Here is a 23,757-nt window from a genome sequence, read left to right as displayed (position 1 = left end):
GTATTTTTTGTGATCAAATTGTCCACAAGTCTATGAACCCATCATCAAGGCTATTCCCTTGGGCCTGGATTAATCCCCACCACCCTCGCTGTCTCTGCCTCTGCGGAGACGATTTAGATGGTGATGGTGGCAATATGGGCGGGTTGGGCACAAAATAGAATGACTAACATGGGCTCCCGCCCAATCTTTCCCTGATTTACGTGGGGGCTTATTTGAGCGGGATCAATTTTGGATGGTCTATGATGGTTCTCCCCAAACACCAAAAGTGCTTCTTGTTATATTTTTATTTATATTGATCCAATACATAACCTTCTATTACTTTTTTTAATTTCTCATTATTTTTTTTCGAAAATGGCTAAAGATGAACAATTATAAAAAAAAAAAAAAAAAGGCAGACCTTACAGCGATACTAGTTTCTAGGATTGGGTTGAAAAGAGAAAACTGAAAGTTGCTAGCTATTTATTCGATCCTACTGGAAGACGTTTGGCTAGAAAGTAAGATTTCCAAGCCAAACCAAGCGACTACATGAGGTGTTATGAAAATGACACATTTAATTTTACGCACAACCCTACCAATATCATTGAGGAAAGTAAAATTAGAATTTTCAACAAATTATTGGAAGTAATTCGCTGTGTTTTACCCGGGATGTGTACATTTTGAATGAGTTGTGATCATATATACATACAAGTTCTAATCAACTTCAATTAAGTTTGACAAACCTCTCTGTTCAAAAGCCAAAAAAAATAATAATAAAAGGAAAAAAAAAAAAACTTTGATCTCGTGCTGTAGGGTGTTGATTGCTTCGTCATCAGGAAGGAGGTGGGGTGCCTCCTGAGGGTTCATTGAGCCAGGCAATTTTGGTTCATTGGATCAACTGATAGACAATATGAACGAAGAAGGTGCAGCTCCGCAGGGATCTGGATGGGTTGCAAGTCCTTTCTTGAAGTACCATTTTCTAGCGGTCGATATTCTTCTTTTTCCCAATGCAACTACACCGTCTTTTTCATCAATTTGTTGAAGTAGCACTACTGCTAATGAAGGAGTCCTAAAACATCTTTTTTAACGTCTCGTTCATTTGCAGTGGCTTGCACTTGATAGAGAATTTAACAGGGTTCTAGTTGAAACCACGTTGAGTCAGGTAGCTGGTTGTCCGAGCAGGCCCTGAGTTCCATACATTTTACTATCGATATATTGTAATGCCACGTTGAGTCTGCTCTGGAAGGGTTATTTTTGTGTGAGAAATGAGCATTAATGACCTTTGAGGTAGTTTATATCATGTGGAATTGCGTTTACTTTTGACGTGGGGCTAAAAGGAAAAATGCCAAAAGAAATGTTGAGAGCTCGGAAGCGCTCAATGTCGTCCGTCCGATGGTCAGACGAGTGGAAAGACCCTTAGCTTCCAGAGCAGCGCATGGTTTCTTCACGGCTCTCAAATGCACCAGCCGGGAATCGAACCCGGGTCTGTACCGTGGCAGGGTACTATTCTACCACTAGACCACTGGTGCTTGTTGATTGGACGGCCATAGTGAGAATAGACGTTTTGAACAGCAAGGCCACAAGCGCGATAATTAAGTTGCTGAACCAAGGCTTTTTTTTTCTTTGAAATTTTATTTGCATAGCCTCGTTCCTTGTGTATTAGTTTCGCAAGCAAATCAACCATAATCCCCAAATTTCTCTAGTTGTAATTGTTATCTGCAAATCACCCAACAATATATTTCTCTGTTTTTTAACCCCCCTTATATACAAGCTAGCTTTGCTTTTGTACAACTCCTTCTAGCATATAGAAGCATTTTATTATTATTTGTGTTAAAACCATATATATATATATATAAAGTTGTTTTAGGTTCAAAAGTCATACAAGATTACGCTCGAATGGAGGTTAGAAAGGGTAAAACAAAATGGGCCTCCCTTGGCTCATATGATGCAGACCTGTTTCACCTTCGGGCCCGTTATGTTTTTTCAAGTATAAACCCATGTATAGCTACTTGCTGATGGTCCAAATCCAAATCCATCATTTGGCTTGTAGGGCTTCAGAACTCCCGCACTATATAACACTTCTCAAGGTGACAAGGTGATAAGCCTCTCGCACCTTCGGATACTAAACTAAACCCTAGCTTTCTCAGCAGAGCCGTTCAGCTCCGGAGTAGAGACCCTTTCCTCTTCCACATCAGTCAGCCGAATGGTAAAACGATCACTGTCTAGTAACCTAAATCTCGATCTATCTGACAATTTCCATATATTTCTGCAATAATTTCACTAATATAAGTTTTTTGTTACAAAATTTTATTTGGTTGCAGACTTTCAAGCGAAGGAACGGTGGCCGCAACAAACACGGCCGTGGCCACGTCAAATTCATCCGCTGCTCCAACTGTGGGAAATGCTGCCCCAAGGTCAAGTGTCTTCTCTTCCTCCTTTCGATGTGGAATTTTTACTTAAGATTTTTCAGCTATATGTATATATCTATGTATTTTATCGTCTGTTTTTTTTAAAAAAAATTTTGCAAAATGTTTATTTACCCGTTGTAGTCCTCGTATACGTGCTTGAATCCAGCAACGCTTATTTTCATTTACTCGATTTTTGCATAGAATCTGATTTTTGGTGGTACTTTGTTGATTTTCTGTAATTCATTATGGTGGATATTGTTGTAGTGCTTTTCTTCAGCGATACTGGTAGCTTCGTTATGTACGTAATTCCAATTTGTTCACTCGCTAATCTTATTCAAATTGAAATAGATGCGGATGTGCTACTAGGTCCTGTATCATGATCCAGATATTCTGTCTTGAGTCTATCATTTAATCGCGATTGTACTACATTGGTCAGTTTAAGTTTTGTAGTGTGAATTTCTGCCTTTAGTTTGATGTCTGGATAACTAAATCATTTAATCTTCAATTGTTTGTTTCTGCTCGTTTCTCAATTTCTGTCCATTACTGTGGTCTCTCTGCCCGTTAATGAAATGGGAGTAAATTGGACTTAGTTGATGATGATTTAAATGATGCCTTAATTTGAATAATATGTAAAAGTGTTAGTTGCTTTAATTTGGTGATATGTCGATCAATTGGTAATAGTATGTCTTTTTTGGGTACTTATATTAGGACAAAGCTATCAAGAGGTTTCTTGTGAGGAATATTGTTGAACAGGCTGCAGTTAGAGATGTTCAGGAAGCTTGTGCATTTGAAAGTAAGCATTTGATATTGATATTTGCAATCAGATGCATTTTTTCCTTTAACTTGACTCAATGTCCAAGTGGATATAAGCTTTTAACATTTTGTTTGCTCCTTAAGTGTACACCCTTCCCAAGCTCTATGTGAAGATGCAGTATTGCGTTTCATGTGCAATTCACTCCAAGGTTGTGAGGGTCCGTTCTCGTACTGATAGGAGGATTCGTGAGCCTCCACAGCGCTTCAGACGCCCAAGGGTATCTTTCTCTAACCTTTTTTAATGGTCTGGACTTGTTAATTTGTGGGTCTTTTACTTGCTTTTGTTAATGACAACTACCTTCTTAAGTTCTTGACTGTTTCAGCCCTCGTGGGTCCTGATACTAGTAACACATTCAAGGGGGTTTAATTCAGTTTGGCTTGCATGTATTTCTGCACTTGGATTATTTAGGACCAGTTAATCTTTAGAATTGCCCGTGTGCTTAAGGTTTTGTAGCCTTCTGGTTTTTATCTAAATAAGCAGTTGTGTGCTAGTGTAACAAGTTTGCCATGTACATTTTGTCCCCCATCTACCCGCTGCTTGTTTGTAACAATTAAATCTGCAGTATTTTTTGTCAGAACTTGATATGTTTTGGGTCAGCATTTCCATTTTTTGGTTTATGGAATCATTTTTCTTATGCTCAATGACTAATGCAGGATGATTTGCCAAAGCCTGGTCAAGCCCCTCGCGCTGGTGGTGCTCCTAATGCTCCTCGTGCATGAAAACTTTAGTTCATAAAATACTCTATCATTAGGCTCTGAATTGTAGTTTTTTGGGATCGTTCTTTGTGCCATCTGGATACTTTCATGTTACTCTTTTAAGTTTGCTGAATTAAATCCGAGTTCAATTTTAGCATATCGAATTTTGTTATCCAAACAAAAAGGTTCTTAGTTCTGAATGGAGATTTCAAGTGTGGTTTAATTTCATCATTATCGACAAAAATTTATTCTGAATTAAAAGCTCTTTTCTTCTTGTTTGCGTCCCAATTTGTAACCGACCTTCATTTCAGTTAGATCCGTCAGTTTTGTTTCTTGGATATAACATATGCAAGTGGTGTGTTTGGGCTTACTGTGGTCTAGAGGGTTTTTCGGGGTTTGTGGCATCAATTAGCCAGCTGAAAAGCTGTTGAAGTTTGGACCAGGGAAGCCCAAGTTGGCACCCAACGGAAGAAAACAAAACTTCAATGGAAGAGGGGCAGGGGCGGTTGTACATGGTGGAACTTTGTTTGCACATGTCGTAATTTATTTTTAATACCGTGTAATTGTAGAATAAAATTTTGTGAGTTTCATATATGTTGTTAAAGTTGAAATATAAAATAAAATCTGGATCGCATAACTTTTTTTTGTCAAATCTTGACCGTGAATTGTGAGACACCCGTTTCTGCCCCTCTTCCGTTGAAGTTTTGTTTTCTTGCGTTGGGTGCCAACTTGGGTTTCCCTATATGGGGTGGTGATTGGTATTGGAGCCCAGTGAATTCTTCAGTTGCTTAGAGAGGAGGGATTCTCAGTGTCTTACATTCAAATGCAACTGGAAAAAGTCTAGTTGTGGCTTTGAGCAAAAGTAGGCTCCAATTAATGTCCGGCACCAGAAAAAGAAGTTCAAGTGATGTTTTTGCAACCGAGCGAGAGAAATGGAATCCTCGTAAATACCTGTTCTTCCTTATCATCTGATGTGTCCTCCTGCACGGAGAAAATCTGCTGATGCATCATAGCTGGAATTAAATATCGATAGCGCTGGTTGGACCGGTGCAAACGACGTTGGAACTAAGTTTCGGATTTTGGAGCAGATACTGCGACTTAAGGCAGGCTTTCAAGTTAGCTTGCATTGTGCATGGAAGGAAAAGGCAATGGTCCAGCTTAGAATCAACTGAACTTTTTTATTTTTATTTTTTTGAACTTTTTTTAAAAATTTCCATGAGAACCTATTTTTCTGTATGTTAGGTTCACACGCAGCGCCACCTGAATTTCCTTTTCCCATACATAGTCAATTTTGCGGGATGTGTGTCGGTTTGAAAAACGATTCTAAACGTCTCACAAACACCGCCACATTAGCAAAACATGGTCTGTCTATCTGGACCACTTTATTCCTCAGTAGAGTGGTCCTTAAAACAAACAACGAAAGGCTTGGTTAGCTACATAAAACGCCAAATCTTTGACAATCCATTTCAAGATTTTATTTTTTTTTAACTTAGATGCGTAAAGCTCTAAAACCACTGAATGAAATTTAATAATTCCCTTTAATATGTAGCGTGCTAGGAATGTCCTGTTCTTTAACCATTTGATTTAAAGAACCCCTTTTTTTTTTTAAACCATCCTTTCACATACAAACTTAATCACCTAATTGCCAAGTAAGTAAGACAAATTGGTAAGATCTTCATAAACGAAGTTAACATTTAACCACTGTATTATTTTATTTTATACAAAATATCTGAAAGTATATGCCGGATCGGATTGAATCATATTGGCACATGTTTCGTGCAGGCCTTCCGTATAGGTTGCTATTCTGAAAGATATATTATAGTCTTATTCTCTTCTTCCGAGCTTTTTAATGTGGATTTTTTTTTTCCTTGGGAAAAAGGAATTAATCCCAAGTTCAAGCCAACTTCGTGCAGTATTTGCAAAATCTGATCAGAGTCTTAGATAATCAGTTTCGGATGGATGTGGCAGTCTCCAGGTAAATGTAATCTAATATTACTTTCTTTCTTTTTTTTTTTTTGGAATAAAATTACATATAACCCACTATTGTGAAACCTAGGGGTGGCAATCGGGTCAGATTCGGTTTGGCGGGTCGGGTTCGGTTTGGCGGGTCGGGTTCGGTTTTACGGGCCGGGTTGAGTCTTAAGTATAACAAAGAATCTGCTGACCCGAACCCGACCCGCCAACCGGAAACGGGTCAGGGTACCTGACACGAACTCGAAAATTTCGGGCTGGCGGGTCGACCCGAAATGACTCGAAACTTAATTTTAATTTATTAATTTATCACTATAATTTCTAATAAAATCAATTTTTCACAAAATTAATTACATCATCAAATAATAAAAATTTAAATAAATAATTTCAAACCAAATCTAAAATAAATTAAACACCATAAAAGTGTTTTATCACAAACCAAATATAAAATAAATTAAAACAGCATAAAAGTAAAAAATAACATAATATATTATTTGTCCAAATATAATAATTTTAACTTCACACAAGTTAAATAAATTCATTTAGGATTAAGTAATTAATGCCTTTGAAAAAAAAGAATCATTTAGTTCAGTTAGATAAAATAATTTTTATGTTTATTAAATTAGTTTTAATTCGTAAACGGGTCATATCAGGTCACTACGGGTAGACCCGAAATTGACCCGTTTTCTTTTCGGGTTCATCGGGTTCGACCCCGATTCTGACCCGAACTCCCGAAACCTCAACCCAAATCCATTAATTTCGTGTTAGCTTCGTGTCGTGTTTTCGGGTCGTGTCAGGAATTGCCACCCCTAGTGAAACCAATACAAGTATTAAACTAATTTAATAACAAGTAACATGCAGATACAAACTAACATAAAGTTTGGAATAGACTCAAACTTGATGAGACTTTGAATCAAATGTATCAAAAGTAGCCTTTGCTTTTAAGTAGGCTTTGGGCTTGAAATAGTTCTGCGAACATATCACACGATTAAAAGGCCTAAAAAGTAGCTTTTGAAATTGAGAAGTTTTTTAAGATGTTATCGGCACTCGTGCGTAATAGAAGGATGATGGAGTGCTATAGATTTTTTTAGGTGTACTAATTTCGTTTTCCTTCTTTAAACATATCACAGGATGAGGAACTTTTAATGGGTAATGATATTTGCATTCCACTAATTTCATGTAGAGGAGACTTTCCGAACAGCATCTAAACTATTATTGCCTTTCAACTATAAATTGTCACAAATAAGTCATTAAGCAAACTAGACTTTCCGTTGAATCAATAATTATTTTAAATCTTAAAAATGAATATTCAAAATTAGATAAATTGAAAGAAAAATAAAAAAGAATCAATTATTTTAAATCCTCAAGTATAGTTCGAATTTGTGGTTCAAGGCATGTTGCGGAGAGCACAAGGCATATTTTCCTCAATTTGAACCATACTTCATGAATTAAAATAATTTCTTTTTTTTTATTTTTCTTTCAATTTATCTAATTTTTAAGATTTAAAATAATTATTGATTCAAAACTATTTATGGAAGCAAAGATATGGTTTTTATAAAATAATAAGCAAAAACTTTTTTCTATTTTTTTGGATTGCTTCAGGATTAAAAAAAATAAAAATATGTTCTTTTTTTAATGCAACATGGCCTCAAAAAAGGCATTTTCGGCATTAAGGGAGTTTTTGTTAAATGTTTGATCATTCAAAGGGTGAGATCGTTATTTAGATAAATTACAGGAATTGATTGGTAATATGATCAAACCTCAGGGTAGGTAAATGTAGGGCCTGTTTGGAACCTGAGTTTTTTGGGAGTTTGTCTAAAACTTTACTGTAGTGTACTGTAGAAGTTTTTGAAAAAATTTTGTAGAAGTTTTTGTAAGGTGAAAAACTTTTTTTTTCTTTTTTTTTTCCTTTTTTTCTTTTCTTTTTTTTCTTTTTTTTTTCTCTTTTCCTTTCCCTTTCTTTTTCTTTTTCTTTCTTTCCTTTTTCTTTTCTTTCCTCTCTTTTTCTTTTTCTTTTTCTTCTTCATCTTCTTCCCCGTTACCTCCACCACCCCCAGCAGCAACTCCACCTCCCGCCACCCCCCTCTGCCCCGCCTTCTCCCTCTCCCCCCTCTGCCCCTTCCCCCTCCCCCCGCCTTCCCTCTCTCCCCACCGTCCCCCTCTGCGCCGCCCCCCTCTGCCTCTTCCCCCTTCCCCCCGCCGCCCCTTCCCCCCTCTGCCCCCCTCGCCGCCCTCCTCTGTGCCACCCCCCTCTGCGCCGGACGTAAAGAGAAAAAAAAAGACAAGAGAGGATGATGGTAGGGGAGGAAGAGGGGGAGAGGGAAAAAAAGGGGAAAAAAAAGACCGACACCGGCACCGGAAATTGGTGACGGAGCCGGCAATGAAGGTGGTGATGGGGGAGGAAGAAGAAGAAAAGGGGAAGGAATTTTTTTTTTTTTTGTGTTTTGGATATTTTAAGTGTGTAGGTTAAAAACTTTGATAAGTTTTTTGGGGTTCCTGTAGCAAAAGTTGTTAAAAAACTAGTTTTATACAAACTTGATAAAAAACCAAGCTTCCAAACAGGGCCGTAATTAATCCTAATAGTTTAGGTGCTTGTCGATAAGTTTCCTCTTCCTGGCAACCAAACAAACATGCTAATGAGTTGGTGGAATTTCTTTTTCTTTTTATTTTGTGTAAGTTGGTGTATTTATTTCCTATCATCGTCCATGTCGCTGACAAACTAATGCAGCATACAATACAAATGTACCAATACGAGCAGGGTAAGTTGGTCTGCGGGCCGCGGTGGGGTTGTTGGTCACATTCTTGTGCAATTATTTCAACAGAGTATCGTGTCATGGACTCATGGGTCGAGGACACACTCGCCTATTTCACCAAGTGCAATCCTCAAAAGGGTAATTCCCCGAATGTTTATCCAGACCACCAAACCAACTTCAGCATTCTCCGTACGCATTTATAGCCACTTATCGCGTGCAAAAGCGGGCAATTTCCACTGAAAATGCGACGCAGCACAGTTATTCACGAATTGATTGCTTGTTGTACTGGATAGCCTGATCTTTTGACCTGACTCACTCTTCTTGATAGTGACGGGGCACCGTGATCCCCATCCCACACTGTGTAATTGTGTAGCCACCTTTTGATCAAAAAAATAATTCCTTCAACAATTCTTGGTAGGAATTGTTTGCCAGAATCAGGCGATCAGCCACCAATTCATTACCAAAATGCAAAATCATCTTACTGCTGAAATCCAAGAGACTCACCGGTTACCTGACCTCCGGTGCCTTCAAGAAATGCTATTTTGAAGCCAGCGACATAATTATAATAATCCGTCCGAGTATCCAACTAATAAATTGGTCAATTCAATCAGCATTGATCCGGGGTTATTTCATTTGTTATATGGTTCTTTCAATCATTATCGTCACGAGGCTAAAGTGCCATTCCGGTTGCCAAAGAATGCAGAACCGGTGGCTGAATTTGATGGGTTTTGGAGTGTAAAAAATTGAAGGCGTAATTAATTGTGCATTGGACTGAAAATGCATATGCAAAAATATCTATCCCCCCCCTCCCCACTATGTATATCATAAGATTTGTCATGGTCAGTGCCTAAATAATTTATTACTATTATGTAATATCCATAGGATATGTCTAAAATCTAAGTAATTAATTACTATTATGTCTAAATAATTAATTGCGGGTTGCGATTTTTCCGTTCGTGTTACATGATAAAACATGTAACACGACAAAACGGACGGTGCAAAGTTCATACTCCATACATGAAATACTTTGCAATTGAATTGTCGTGTGATTCTCATATCAATTTCTTTGCATACTTGCTATTTCTTGTTCTTTTCTTTTTTTCCCCCTTAACTTTTTTAAGCCTCTATTTTGTTGTCAACATATCTTTCGTGATGATGGTCTCTCTTTCATAGTTTTTTTTTCATAATTATTAAATCAGGTCCGGTAAGAAATCTGACAGAGGGATTGGGTCATTAGTTCAACTAGTAAATTACTGGTTGGAAACGATAAATATTAATTTAATATTTATAAATATAAAATATATAATAAAATTGTCATGATCGGATAGAAAAAAAATGGTAAACTGAATTTCAAACGGTAGGATTTCAATTGAATGAAAGGAGGACGGTGGAATGAGCAAATATGGTAACAATTAATTATTGGTCCAACGAATTTATGTCTATATCTATTATGACAAAAAACAAAGATAGATAAATAAAAAAAAAAAAAAGAGTGTAGATTTTTTATTTACTTTTGTACAGTTCCAAGCGAGGGAGGATGTGTCGATGTATTTTTGGTGGAGTATCAAGTGTGTTAATGTATTGATTTGAATAATTAATCGGCTGCGAAATCCATCGCACAATAATAAACCAAACTAGTATCCAAACGATTTTCTTTTCTTTAGTTGAAGGTGAAAGTTTAACAAAATGCAATCTACCATTGGATGGATGCTTTTGTTCAAAGTTCAAACGGATGTGATTAAGAAATATTATTGACTTCGTTAGTGTAAGAAAGACAAATAAATCATGAGTCATGACCTCGTTGGAAATTTTGCAGAAAATTTTTCCAAAAATTACAACCGGAAAGTATTACTAGCACTACGTCGTTTTGACATGCTTAAACAAAAGCCGTAAGGAGTTAAGGGAAAAGAACGGATGACATCCATTCACATCAGAATATATATATATATATATAGAGAGAGAGAGAGAGAGAGCGAGAGAGAGAGAGAGGGGGGGGGGGGGGGCTAGTGTCTACTGTCTAGTAGTAGCAGTCCCGCGATGATGACCTGCTCTTTATATAGGAAAAACAAATGTGGACATGTTCATCCAACGTAGGACTCTTGATTTCTCATCGAATTTAAGGAGTGATTGACCCACAAGCAAAGAAAAATAAACAAAAGGATTGTATTTGTAACAAGAGGACAAAAGCGAAGGTAGGATATTTTGCTGCCACACAAAAAAGAGCCATCGATTATTCTGTACCGTGTATTTTCATGAACGAAACAAACTATTTATTTCTTACTAACTACTTGTGTTGTGATATGTCACAAAAATAGCCACGTTAATATCCTTATACTATATAAAAATATGTTTGGGTCAAAGAATGATTTTAAATTTTAACCGCAAGAGTAGGGATATTTTGGGATTGTGAGGTTATTTTGAGTGTAGTTATAATATTGGGTATTACTTTAGATAGCATGTGTATTATTGTGTTTACTGAAATGTCCTTGTATTGTAAAAAATGCAGTGATAATTTATTCAAATGTTTGGCTAGTTTGAGAATGTGAGATTATTTGATCATCTTTTCTATAATGGATACAACCCATAATAGCTTCTTTATTGGTGTAATTACTTAAGTGTCCTTGTAGAGACATTCATTTTGGTTTGTATCAATTATTACTATTACTTTACTATTATAACTTCAAACGTCATTTTCATCTCAATTAAAGTAAGGACAATGTAGTTTATTAAGGAATTTATAATTGAACATTAGTTTTAACTTCAATTCTTCAAATGTCTGCCCATTCACATTCTTCTTTATGTCCCTTTCGTCTTCCGGTAAATACTTATTTGTATTGCCGTTGTACTCTGAATTTCGATATGGTTCTCTGGTGAAGTTATTCTTGGTTGTCGAGCTTGAGGTGAGGTTTCATTCTTTTTTTTAATAGTATGATTTGCTTTGTAAAATCGCAATTTCTATTGTTAGCTAAATGCTTTCATTTCGAAATTGGATACTCTGTTAGCACAGTTTAATGTTGATATTATTGTTTCCCTACAAGGTTAGTTGTTCTATATAATTAAAATGGTGTGGTTTTGTTGGAAGGTTTCGATCAAAAAGAATGTTGGCTACTTTGATCAAAAAGAATGTTGGCTACTATGATAAAAAAACCTCCATCATAGTTGGCTACTTTCATCAATAAGAATGTTGTGTAGATGCATCTTTACGTGGATAATCACTTTGTTTATTACTATTATCTGAATCGTCTGGGTAGCTGTTTAAAGTTCGTTTAGTCTTGTTAATGAAAAACTCATATACAAGTGTTTGTTTCAAAATATATGAACTGAGCAAGATAGCATGAGTGATTTCTTTCTCCATCTCCCAGTATACATTAGATATTTTATTACTTCATTGTGTTATTCAATGTGCGTGAATTTTTTGATACTCACTTGAACTACCATAAAATCTTTTTTTAACCACAGGCATCAAACATCCACGCGATGCGCGGACATTCCCCTCCTAGTAATTACCATACCTTGCAGTTTGCAATCCAGCTCAACCCAACCAAAATTCACATTGTACTAGTGGTATATCTAAAATCACAAAATTCATTTTTTTTCTCGTATTAGTAGAAACAGTAGTAATTAAGCGATTGTTAAATTTTAATTCAATCCTCAAAATTCTATCTTTTGCTTTGGATGGGAGTCCCTCTTTTTTTTTTAAAAAAAAAAGCACAAAAAAGGGGATATTTTGAAAGACCTTTTCTTGAGATTTTTAACAATTTTATCTAGTTTTGTTGAGGTTTCAAAATTACACATACCTTCCTTGAGTTTATTGTTTTGGTAATAAAAACTATTTAATGGTCAAGATTTTGAATGAATAACGCAAAATGCCCTTATTAGATTATGAATTTCATTTTACCTTTCTTATAAAATACTAAAAAAAAATTGAAACATGCACAAAATCTTAAATACATTCTCAATTATCATATCTACTATTTTAAATCTTTTATATATCCATGTCTCAAAATAGTAACATAATCACCATGGTCATTACCACCATTAGTTTCTAAATTCTAAAATCTCAATCCAAGTTTAAAAAGGGAAAAAAATCAGCACTACTAAACTCAAAAAATTTCACTAACTGCATGAATGTAACATCATATCCCTTAAATGTTGAAGTTTTACCACCAGTCTCATCCTGTTTAAACCTTCATCTTACATCACTTTCTATTCATCTTTAAATCCTCCAAGCAAAGCTAAAATTAATTTGGAATATATTTAAATTTTGTTTAGAACATAATTGGTTATTCCATAAGTGAATATTATTTTTGTTTCCACTAAAGGCTTAATTGTGTGATGCATTCATATGCACAAAAGCTTAGGAGCGAATTATTGAATTGTAAGAAAAATATTAATATTTGAAGATTATTATGGTCATTTTATAGAATCAAGGGAGGTAATTGTAATATTGGGTTTGTTTGGATATTTCATTTCTTTCAAATAATATTTTGTCTGCATCATAACCATATTTTTCAATCCGTCTTGTTATCTTACATACATCTTATAAAAAAAAATTGCTGCAATAATTATTTCAAATAATACTTTATTCAAGTGAAATTGTCAAAAATCTCAAGAGAAGTTTCTGAAATTATTCTGAAGAAAAAAATGCGAGCAAGGAGGGACCCACAGAAGAGACTGGGGATGGTTGGTTTGGCGGGTGACGACTGACATGTCATGTGAGCTACACAGGAATAAGATTTGCGCGGTGAATTCAGTTTGATATGTTTATTTGCATCTAATCAAGTAATTATAGCAAATAAATACCATATCAAGGAGTAATAAGTAATACTAACCATATTCTGAATATTAATATAGAACAGATGTATTCATTTAATTAATTGATCAGAAAACCGAGGTACATTTGTCCCAGAAGGCCAAAAATATCTGGTTTACAATTTTAACCCGGAGTAACGGCAGACTGTACAGTGGGCCCCTTGCAGAACCGAAACGACGTCACCCAGTCCCAGCTGGATTTGGTACCACTAATATATATAGTACTAGTAAGACTGGAGGTAACAAGAAGGTGTAGTACACAGTATATGACAATATATGGATAAAGAAGAATAGAATAGGCCACCGGGCACCGATTAGGCCTTTACTGACACGCTACTCAGTTTTGGGGCCTTCCTCATCTCATTCTCCGCTTCTCATCGTCTTTTTACTTTTCTTTCGTCGCGTCGCATTTTGCTTCCTGCGGCGGAGGACGACGGCAGACCGAAAACATAACGGATTTTGCTTTTCCCCCGTATACTTTCTCTTATTTTTTGGCTTTATTCAGCCCTTTAAAAAAAAAAAAACCCAAAATTCCGATAGATTTTGTCTCGGCACTGCAGGGGTATAAAAATCGTATAGAAATAATAATTAAAAAAAAAAGAAAAGGAGGAGGAGGAGGGAAAGGGGGGCTTTAAAGAGGTCCGTTTGTTTGTTTTTGTGTGTGACTGCTGCTGCAAGAAACAGAGCACAACGAAACAAACTCAGATCGAAACAGAAAGAAAGAAAACAACAAGTCATCCTCTCCTCCTCCTCTTCCAGTCCTCCCCATCATCACTCAACAGATACCCAGACGAAAGATAAAGTAGCCTCCACCCCAACCCCAGTTCTTAAATTCTCGCTCCCGAGTTTTACGTCGCCTTTTTCACACACAGATAAACGCAGAGATACATACAAATTTGTGATACACACAGATAAACCCGAACCCATTTCACACACCAATGCCTCATTCTCTACTTGTTCTTATTCTTCTCTCTAAACCCCCTTCTGATTTCGCCTCTGGAATTTTCCCCCTCTGGGGTTAATCATTAATGCCAGCACCAGCGCCAGCGCCCGCGCCCGCGCACCTATTTCTGTTTCATTATTGAACCATGGTGGCCTCTGTTCTTTTGATGATTTTTGTTATTTCTTTTTTTTTTCCGGGTAGATTACTGAATTAGAGCTAGATGGGTGACGTAGGACGGGGTGGGGACGCTAACGGCGTGGCGGTGATGGGGGACGAGCGTCCAAGTTCGACGTATGATAACACCAGCCACCACCAACGGCACCCTGGTCCTGATCCTGATCCCTCCTCAATTAAGCAGGAGAATTTGGGTGTAGCTGAGGAAACCGCCCTGGAAGTACTTGATGCAATTCATCCTACCATGGACTCCGAAGAGAAGCGCAAAGACGTCATCGATTATGTCCAGAGAATCATCCGCAATTCTCTTGGATTTGAGGTCTCATTTTTCTCCTCTTTAATCCCTGCATGTCTGATTTTTTTGTCCTTTTTTTTTAAGATTTTTCTTGTTTTGGTTACTGGAGTTGTGTGGGCCCTTTTCAAAACTCGTGCATGTTTTTTTCATGTGGCTCTTTAAATGGATTGTACTTCAGAATGGGGTGTTGTTCAATCTCATCTTTCATTTCCCATTCTGTTATGCATGCTGTTTTGTTTTAATTACGAATAAATTATTTTTGTGAAGGTTGGTTTACTGTAAGACGAGAAGTTACGCGTCTGTAAATTTCGATAATTAGGATGGCATTGGTTGGATGTTACGAGTTTTTATTCCCTGCAACTAGCCAAGCCTGCCTGCCTGGTGGAATTTGTTGCGCGTGTTTCATAGTCTACTGTGGAAATGCATCGGAACTGTGACTTTAATTTTAGAGGGGGTTTAAGCTGGGATTAGCCAATTTAATAATTGGATTGGATCTTCTGAGTGCAGTTTTTTGCATGATTTTCATTGATGTCAAGCAACAATAGCAACTTGCATTGCTGTTGGCATCTTCTACCAGTAGTTGAATCTCTTTCCAGTTGTGCACGTATGCAGCTCTGCATCTTATCTCTCTCTTTCATGTTGATGTGGAGATGTATCTCAAAGTTTGATTTCTTTAATATATCCCGCCAAATACCTTACTGTTTACTACATTCAATACATGCAAATACTTGTCTCTTTACTGGAATGGCATTCTTGTGTTCTGAAGTTGCGGTATAAGCAACTTTTTGTGCTTTAGATGATTTCTGGATGCTGCAACCTTTTACACTTTTTTTTATGTGCATTCAGAGTTTTGCTAACAGTCGACTCATTGAATAGGTTTTCCCATATGGTTCAGTGCCTCTGAAGACTTACCTTCCCGATGGAGATATTGACTTGACCATCTTCAGTAGTCCTTATGTAGAGGAATTTTGGGCCAGCGATGTCCTATCTATTTTGCAAAGAGAAGAGCAGAATGAAAATGCTGAGTATGAAGTGAAGGACACACAATTCATTGATGCTGAGGTAACTTGATGTTTGATGCTTTACTCAACTGCATAAATTTGTTGATTCTATTTAAAGGGCTGAATGACATTGCAGTTGATTTGCTATCCTTTTCAAGAATATCTTTTGGTACTTTTTGATGATTCCTTAATGTTTCCATTTGGCAATACCTTAGCATATTTCGTTTACAACTTATTGAAATTTTACTGCTGATTTTCCACTTCCCTAGACAAGCATCTTTCATATATCCCTCCTTCAATGTTAGATAATGGCATGGACACTTTTAATCTTCAAGGTTTTGAGTCAGAAGCTTTCCTGATTGAAATTTGTAGTCATTCTACGATGCACATACCCATGGCTGTGCACACAACAATCCATGTGCAGTAGACCTTCAAGATTATCAGGTTTTAGCAGGGTTTGCCAATTTTAGAAGCTTTTCTAGTCATAGATTTTGTACTTCATAGTGTTTTCAGTTATGTTGCATAAAGTTTTCTACCTAGTCTGAGTGCTTCCAGGTTTTTTAGCTCTCTTAGGTGCTTCTGTCATCTGCTACTGTCTCATGTTCAGATTTGCAGCTACCTATTGGTAACTTTCTCTCTGTAGACAATTATAAACACTCCGATCTATGCTACTTATTGCAGAGCTTGATGAAGAACAATGGGCATCGTGGAATTCTAAAATATTATATTCATAGAATTTCAGTATCAAGCCTTTACTTTCATATCTTGTGCTTGTAGATTGAAAATTCATATAGTAATCTACAATCAAGTACCTTTTGGGGGTGCATTGATCACTAATGCCATATCGTAATTATTTGCTCATTGAACATATTTGTATGGATTCATGCGTGAATGTATATATGCACACAGCTCTCTAGTTTGTTATGGTAATTTTGTGTTTATGCCTGGCAGGTTAAACTCGTGAAGTGCCTCGCTCAGAACATTGTTATAGATATTTCATTCAATCAGTTGGGAGGTCTTTGTACGCTTTGTTTTCTTGAGCAGGTAAAGTTTGATTATTTTCTTTTTAAACTTTCTTTTCTAGTTTCTGAATACGTGTGTTGGCTTGCATTATGCTGATGTTGCTCCCCAAATTTTCCCTGGTTTTTCTTGTTTCATGTACTCTTTTTTAATTTCAACAGGTTGATCGGCTTGTTGGAAAAGACCATCTCTTCAAACGCAGCATTATTCTGATCAAAGCTTGGTGCTACTATGAGAGCCGTATCCTTGGTGCACATCATGGTCTCATTTCTACATATGCTTTGGAAACACTGGTTCTTTACATATTCCATCTGTTCCATTCCTCTTTACATGGCCCTTTTGCGGTAATTTCTTCCAAGCTGACATCATACATAGATGTGAAATGTACCTGGGCTTTGACTTAACATGCTCGATTGCATGTATATAGGTTCTATACAGATTTTTGGATTACTTCAGCAAATTTGACTGGGAGAACTATTGTATTAGCTTGAATGGTCCAGTTTGCAAATCATCCCTTCCTGAAATAGTAGGTAAGTAGCATGTTTTGGCTTTCTGCCTCTGTCATACCCTGCTCTTATCTTCCATATGTGTTCAGGAACTCTTTTTTTGTATTGTACCCATTAGAGGTTTGAGGGGAAAGAAACTGTATTTTCTTTTAACTATTTATTTCACTCCTTTGCAGCTCAGACACCACATAATGAAGGAACTGAGTTGTTGCTTAGTGATGAATTCTTAAGAAACTGTATGGAAATGTTCTCAGTTCGATCCAGAGACCTGGAAACAAACTCTCGACTGTTTTTGCCGAAGCACCTCAACATAATTGACCCCCTGAAAGAATACAACAACCTTGGCCGTAGTGTCCACAGAGGTAATCAAAACTTGCATATGATTAGCCTAGAGGATCAATAATTGCGTATGATTAGCCTAGAGGATCAATAATCAATGGCCTCAAAGGAAAATATTCTGTTTCAACCATAGTTTGGTTTTTGGACAGTATGCAGAAAGTAAGTAATATGACACTTAATTCTTTTCTGTCTCTCCCCTCTCCCTCCCAGGCCTCTTTCCCTTGCTCTACGCTCTTGCTCTCTGGGACTTGTTTTGAATAGTAATTTTAGGCTTTTATTGAGGATATCTGTCATGGTAGAGGCTTTCACTTCTCAACCTCCTTAATGAGAAACAAGCTTGCTTGTTGAGGTAATATGACTTTCTTAAGAGCCCATATTTGGATATTTTATTGGCCAGTCAATTTCTAAGTTTGGGAAGACGTTGTTCTCTGTTGGAAGAATATGACACACTTAGCATTTTCAAAAAGCAAGAAGAAAATACCTTTGCAAAAGTCAAATGTATAATACTAGAAACATTTTTTCTTTTTTTCAAAGAAGAAATGCCTTTTCCAAAATGGAAACTTATGCTATCTAGCAAGCTGTTGGGCATTTCTTGCAGCCGTTGTAGAGTAACTAGTCTTAAGATGCAGAAAACCATAAACTACCTTCACGCTTCATATCCTATGCTAATGTAATTAATCTGTATAAGAGTATCAATCTTTCTCGAACAGAGTTTACATGTTGCATTAGCAAGCTTGTTGTTCTTTGAAGAATATTGGAATCAAAATTCATTTTGTATGTTCATTTTCTGTTTGTTACTTCCTCCAGGTAACTTTTACCGAATACGTAGCGCTTTCAAATATGGGGCTCGCAGGCTTGAGCAAATTCTTTCATTACCCAAAGATGAAATTGCAGATGAGATCCAGAAATTTTTTGGTAACACTCTGCAGATGCATGGACGCAATTGTGGGTCTGATACTCAAGATTATGCTTTGCTATTTGGTGAAGGGTCCAGTACACTGTATTCATCTTCTCCTGCTGCAGTTTTGAGTGAGGATGACATGCTTCTGAGATCATCAACTAGCGATTTGGAGAGTGATGGTCTTTTGATGGAAGGGCACTACAATTCTGTACAGCTGTATAGATGTTCCAGTGATTTAGATTCCTTACAGACGATGTCAGAGCCCGGCTACTCTCTGGATGGGACTCCTGTTTCAAGATATCTATGCAATGGGGATTCTTGTGACCTTGCAAAGCATAATTCTTTAGACTTCAGGACTTCAAATGTCACATCTGATTATTCACCATATATTAATTATAGCGGTTCAGGTTTTGGCCAATATCATCACCTATCACAATTGTACTTACCCAAGTCATATGCAGAAAATGGCCACTGCAGCCAGACTTACTCATCTGATGGTGAAGAAGATGAGCTGGGCCTTGATCAATGGCTGGAACAGAAAGTGAATCACTTGGACTTGGTCGACACCTCTCAGTCATGTGCAGATAGCTTAGATGGCTTTTGTTCTTGTAGTTCAGCTGTCTCAAGTCCAAGGACCAATATTCTAGAGAATTTATTACCTGATATTAGAGAAAGGGACTCAGGCAGTGTAGTGGATGCAGAACCTTTAAACCCTTTGGCAAACCTCAGTGGGGACTATGATAGTCATATAAGGAGCTTGTTATATGGACAGTGTTGCAATGGGTTTGCTCTTTCAGCACCCGGGCTTTCCAATCCTTCTGTTTTGCGGTCCCGTTTTGGGAACAAGAAGCCTTGGGATACTGTCCGTCATTCTATGCCTCTTAAGCAGGGCTCATTTTCTCAAATGAACTCAAGCACTACTATTGTGGGATCACCTGCTAGCAGTCATGCACCACCTGTTTCTGCTTTTCCTTCTGAAGAGAAACACAAAGCTCGAGGGACAGGCACTTACTTGCCCATTAAGGTATTGCTACATTTCATTCCCATTACTGGATTTACTCAGCATGCCATCCAGTTATCCAAGTTACTGAGTACCCTATCTATCCTACTTTTTCAATCTTGCAGAATTGTTCTTCCAGGGATAGACCCTCACAAGGTCGGCCTAGGTTTAAGGCAACAGGGACTCCTTTTCAGTCGGAGAGACACACTCAGGACAATGGCTTTGTTCCTGCTTTCATGGAGACAAACTCTTTGCCGAAAGGTGGCCGTGAGCTCTTGCATGCTTGGTGTCCTGTTCAGCCTCGCACAAAGTCTGGTGTATCCTGCCAGTCTCTCCATTCCAAGGCAGGTGATACTTGTGCCAATGGATTCTCCAATTCAATGCGCCGAATTGAATTCGGATCCCTTGGGAACCTGGCTGATGATGTGATATTAGCCCCTTGTAATGCTTGTCTCTTAAGTTCGAATAACCAGAAGAATGCTACGCCTGATTTAACTAAAGAAGAAGCAAGGTAGGAGAATATACTGAGATTTTTGCTATTTTCATGTAGTGGACATTAGTAAGATTGATGGGAGTTTTTGTTTTTGTTTTTTTTGGCATTTGATCTAAATCTGTGCCTGTGATTTTGGGTTTGCAGGGTTGCTGATCAGCTATTTGGCCTTGAGAATGAAGATGAGTTTCCTCCTTTGTCCCTGTGAATGGTTTTTCGTAGGCAGGTAAACTTGTATACAGAGATACAGAGTGGTAAATTCTTAGGTGCTAACAACCTACAGGACCTCAGTTAGACCTTTTTTTTTATATATAAATAATGTTTTTGACTTTTAAAGCCCAGCTAAATAATCGTTTTGCTGTTGATGGTACAGTGTACAAAATAATAATCCGTGTTTTGTAGATCTTTTGGTGGTGGTTTTCATGGTGATGATCCCATGAATGACCTTCCAGCATGCCGTGTTGTGTCTAAGCAGTGTTGTAAAATAGTATCTGATAATGTCCGCAAATGCATCTCTTTCTGCTCCCGCATAGGCAGGTCGGGAAACTCAAATATGAGATGCAGATGATATGTAACGTTCTTCAAAAGCAAATGTAGTTACTACTGTTTTAATGTGCTCCTTACTTTGACCTCTTGATGTTTCTCTATACAAAATTATTATGATGATTATGATGAATGCTTATCCTGCATGCGGATACAAAGTGCAAAGGTTTGAATCTAGTACTATATTTGATGAAAATTTTTATATGAATATGGAATAATATTCCGAGCAGAATTATTATGTGCATCAGGATCTATTGCCCCAAAATTCTAATCAAGAATTTCCTTTTCTTTATAAACTTTGGGGGTTAGGTGATGGTTAATAATCTTCGATGGCTGATAATTATTTTCAAATTTTTGGGTAATGGAGTGAAGAGTATTTGACTCTCAGAATGCTTGGGGTAAAATCATGGTCCTTAAGAAAAACATAATTATGGCCTAACATTTCCTAACTCCAGTAAGGTCCTCAGGCTTGCCTTCCGGTCAGTAATTGCCTGGATGAGTCAGTAATTGCCTGGATGGGTAAGTCTTGTGGGTCTCCCTTTAGGTTGAGTGAGACTCTTTTTGGTGTGCATTGAGTTATAGTTAAATTATCCTCTTGTACTGTCGTTTGTTGGAAAAAATTAAGACATTATTGCGAGGCTAGTTTGAGCATGCTCAATGAAAAAAAGGATAGTTCTCCCTGTGAGTTTAGTCCCACATCGAAGCTTAGCATGAGTGAGTAGCAAGATTTAAGGTCCTCAGGACTTGCCTTCCAATCAGCAATTGCCTGGATGGGTAAGTTTTGTGGGTCCGCCTTAGGTTGAGTAAGACTCTCTTATGAAAATTGTTGTCCTTGGAAAAAAAAAGATATAATTATGCTCTAACATTATCTAACTCAAGAGAACAATTCCTTCTATCTAACTCAAGACAATTATGTCCACTTTCTTGATTTTAGAAATTTTATATTTTAAATTGCTTTTTATAGGTGGATTCGAGGATTATAGCCTAGGTGAAAGGTGAAGTAGTTTTGGGCCAACGTGTCTCCACCTTGAGACGAGTTGTAGGTTACCTTTTGATATTGACGTCATATATTATTATTCTTTGTTATGCAGTATTATGTTCTGCTTTTGTTTTTGCCTTTGTGTTATTAAAATTTCCCGCACCACCAAGCAAACACAGATGTAATTTGCCTGGAGAAACATTCAAGTCGCACGATTTAGGGACGTCAATGAACCTGTCGCTCTAGGGCCTCCACTTGATTATAACTATTGAAAAGTACACGGAGTAGTAATTTATAAGAGTATCACTAGGGCTTCAAATATACAAATATATACTTGATTACGTCTTTTTAATTCAGTTAGGTTGCATTTGGATTGCCATTTTTTGGAGTTTTTATAGAAAAATATACTGTAACAATTTGATATAAATGAAGTTAAAAAGTAATTGAAAAATGTGATTAGGAAATAGGTTAAAATTTTTCTTTGAAAAACTACAACCTCCGACTATTTTTCAGTTTGAAATTATCATGTAATCCACATGTAATTATTCTACTTTTTTGGGACAAAAATGAATATGAATTGGATCAGATCCTACTTTTTGAGGAAAAAATGAATATGATTCAGATTAAATTCTATTTTTTTAGGGGTAAGATGATTATGGATCAAGTTATTTATTTAATTATAAATGAAAATTAACTTTTGTTCTGAAAAAATGATCATGCGTGGGTTACAAACATGATAGATTTAGAGTAAAAAGTGGTCAAAAACTTAGATTCAGACTAAGTTTTACAGACTTGATTTCACAAGAGATGTGAACTTATTATTTTACCGGACGAAAAAATTGATTTAGTGAAGTGTGAAACACGTCTTGATAGATTTCCCCTGAATATAAAACTATGGGTATAAAGCAAAGTAAACGCGTAGAGAAGGATAATGAATTATATCTCAGGGGTCAACTCCAAATTGAAAACAGCAAATCAAGACCAAAGAAGTGTAGCAATAACATCACCGGTCGGAAATCTCGTTGGAGAGAGTGAGAGTCCCGTTATCCCCATTGACTCCGCTTCATACATGCCATATGAAGAAGGAAGCTGATGAAATAAAGGAGGTGGATTCTGGGCTATGGATTGCGGATGAAGAATAATAACAAGAGGGAAGACTTGTTTCTATTTGCGGAGCATCACCCATGAAAGGAAATGATACCTGTAACAGAAATGAAAATGGTTTTGTAGAAGATGCATTTATCCATGCATCCTTTCTGACACCAGACGCATGTCTTCTTTAGATGCCGTGTTTGCACTTTAATTTACACGAATCCCATGTCAAACCATGGAACAATCCCCGGAAAAAAGTCTCCATAAAAAGCCGATCAAACAAGGTACACCAGATTCTTTAGTACAAGTAACTCACAATTTGAATAGGGATGGAAGGAAAATAAATAATCCCACAAAACCACCAACTATTAGCTAACTGCTACAAGGCACTTCTTTGTTAGCGGAACATTGACAATTCGTTTTTAGACCATATCAGTTCCAATTACTCCATGTGGGTGCTGCCCAATTTGAAGACTGGTCTTCTCATTTCTGTCGTTGAACTTTACCTTCCGCGGGAATGCATTGGATTAACACTACCAGTATCATTTATGGTGCGGCTAACCAACCCAGGAACAAATATCTGTAGATTGAAGAATATATATATATATATATATAACTTTGGGGTGGACCATAAGGGAAATTTGTGAGCAAAGAGACGGGGCCGGCCATGGGCGGTCTCTTAAGTCCATGTGTTAATCATGTATTGCACCACGATCAAGGTTAAGCTCAATTTGGTCTATTTTTTTGGCTTCTCTAATTTTGTACGTGATAAAAGGGCCAGGTATCACATTTATCCAATTGGTGAAGTAAGATATTGACCGCGGATGATTGGTCTATGCAGCCATGAAAAAGAAACACACCCACACACACAAAAACAGCATTATTATCGAGTCAACTAGTTATGATGTTGATTCTTTCTTATTCCCTGATTGTAAGAGGCACATTATTGCTGCAGAAAATTGATAAAACTGTCAGTTGGTGAGATTAAATTAAATTGCCGAAAAGTCTTTGGGCTTTGGTTAAGAGAGATTAAATTAAATTGCAC

General features: G+C 37.0%; 2 protein-coding genes and 2 non-coding genes across 4 annotated transcripts; 2 read left to right on the top strand and 2 right to left on the bottom strand.

The window, feature by feature from the left end:
• Positions 1 to 1,337: 1,337 nt before the first annotated feature.
• On the bottom strand, positions 1,338 to 1,429 carry LOC113687278 (small nucleolar RNA snoR114). The gene has a single exon (XR_003447732.1). It is a non-coding gene; the product is annotated as a small nucleolar RNA snoR114 (small nucleolar RNA).
• Positions 1,430 to 1,434: 5 nt separating this feature from the next.
• Positions 1,435 to 1,505, bottom strand: TRNAG-GCC (transfer RNA glycine (anticodon GCC)). Its single transcript has one exon. It is a non-coding gene; the product is annotated as a tRNA-Gly (tRNA).
• Positions 1,506 to 2,043: 538 nt separating this feature from the next.
• Positions 2,044 to 4,050, top strand: LOC113731348 (small ribosomal subunit protein eS26x-like). Its single transcript, XM_027256566.2, has 5 exons — positions 2,044 to 2,182; positions 2,298 to 2,390; positions 3,093 to 3,177; positions 3,282 to 3,415; positions 3,852 to 4,050. Exons 1-5 carry the CDS (start codon positions 2,180 to 2,182, stop codon positions 3,915 to 3,917), a joined length of 381 nt encoding a protein of 126 aa, XP_027112367.1. The 5' UTR covers positions 2,044 to 2,179; the 3' UTR covers positions 3,918 to 4,050.
• A 10,393-nt stretch (positions 4,051 to 14,443) lies between these two features.
• Positions 14,444 to 20,774, top strand: LOC113731334 (uncharacterized). Its single transcript, XM_027256554.2, has 10 exons — positions 14,444 to 14,865; positions 15,718 to 15,903; positions 16,794 to 16,886; positions 17,024 to 17,206; positions 17,290 to 17,392; positions 17,545 to 17,730; positions 18,515 to 19,632; positions 19,734 to 20,119; positions 20,246 to 20,324; positions 20,501 to 20,774. The coding sequence occupies exons 1-9, from the start codon at positions 14,593 to 14,595 to the stop codon at positions 20,304 to 20,306; spliced, it is 2,589 nt and encodes an 862-aa protein (XP_027112355.1). The 5' UTR covers positions 14,444 to 14,592; the 3' UTR covers positions 20,307 to 20,324; positions 20,501 to 20,774.
• The last annotated feature ends 2,983 nt before the right edge of the window (positions 20,775 to 23,757 follow it).

Source organism: Coffea arabica, chromosome 1c (genome assembly GCF_036785885.1).
Source record: "Coffea arabica cultivar ET-39 chromosome 1c, Coffea Arabica ET-39 HiFi, whole genome shotgun sequence".
NCBI lineage: Eukaryota > Viridiplantae > Streptophyta > Magnoliopsida > Gentianales > Rubiaceae > Coffea > Coffea arabica.
The sequence above is the reverse complement of the archived record's forward strand: the minus strand, read 5'-3'. Positions and strand labels throughout refer to the sequence as shown.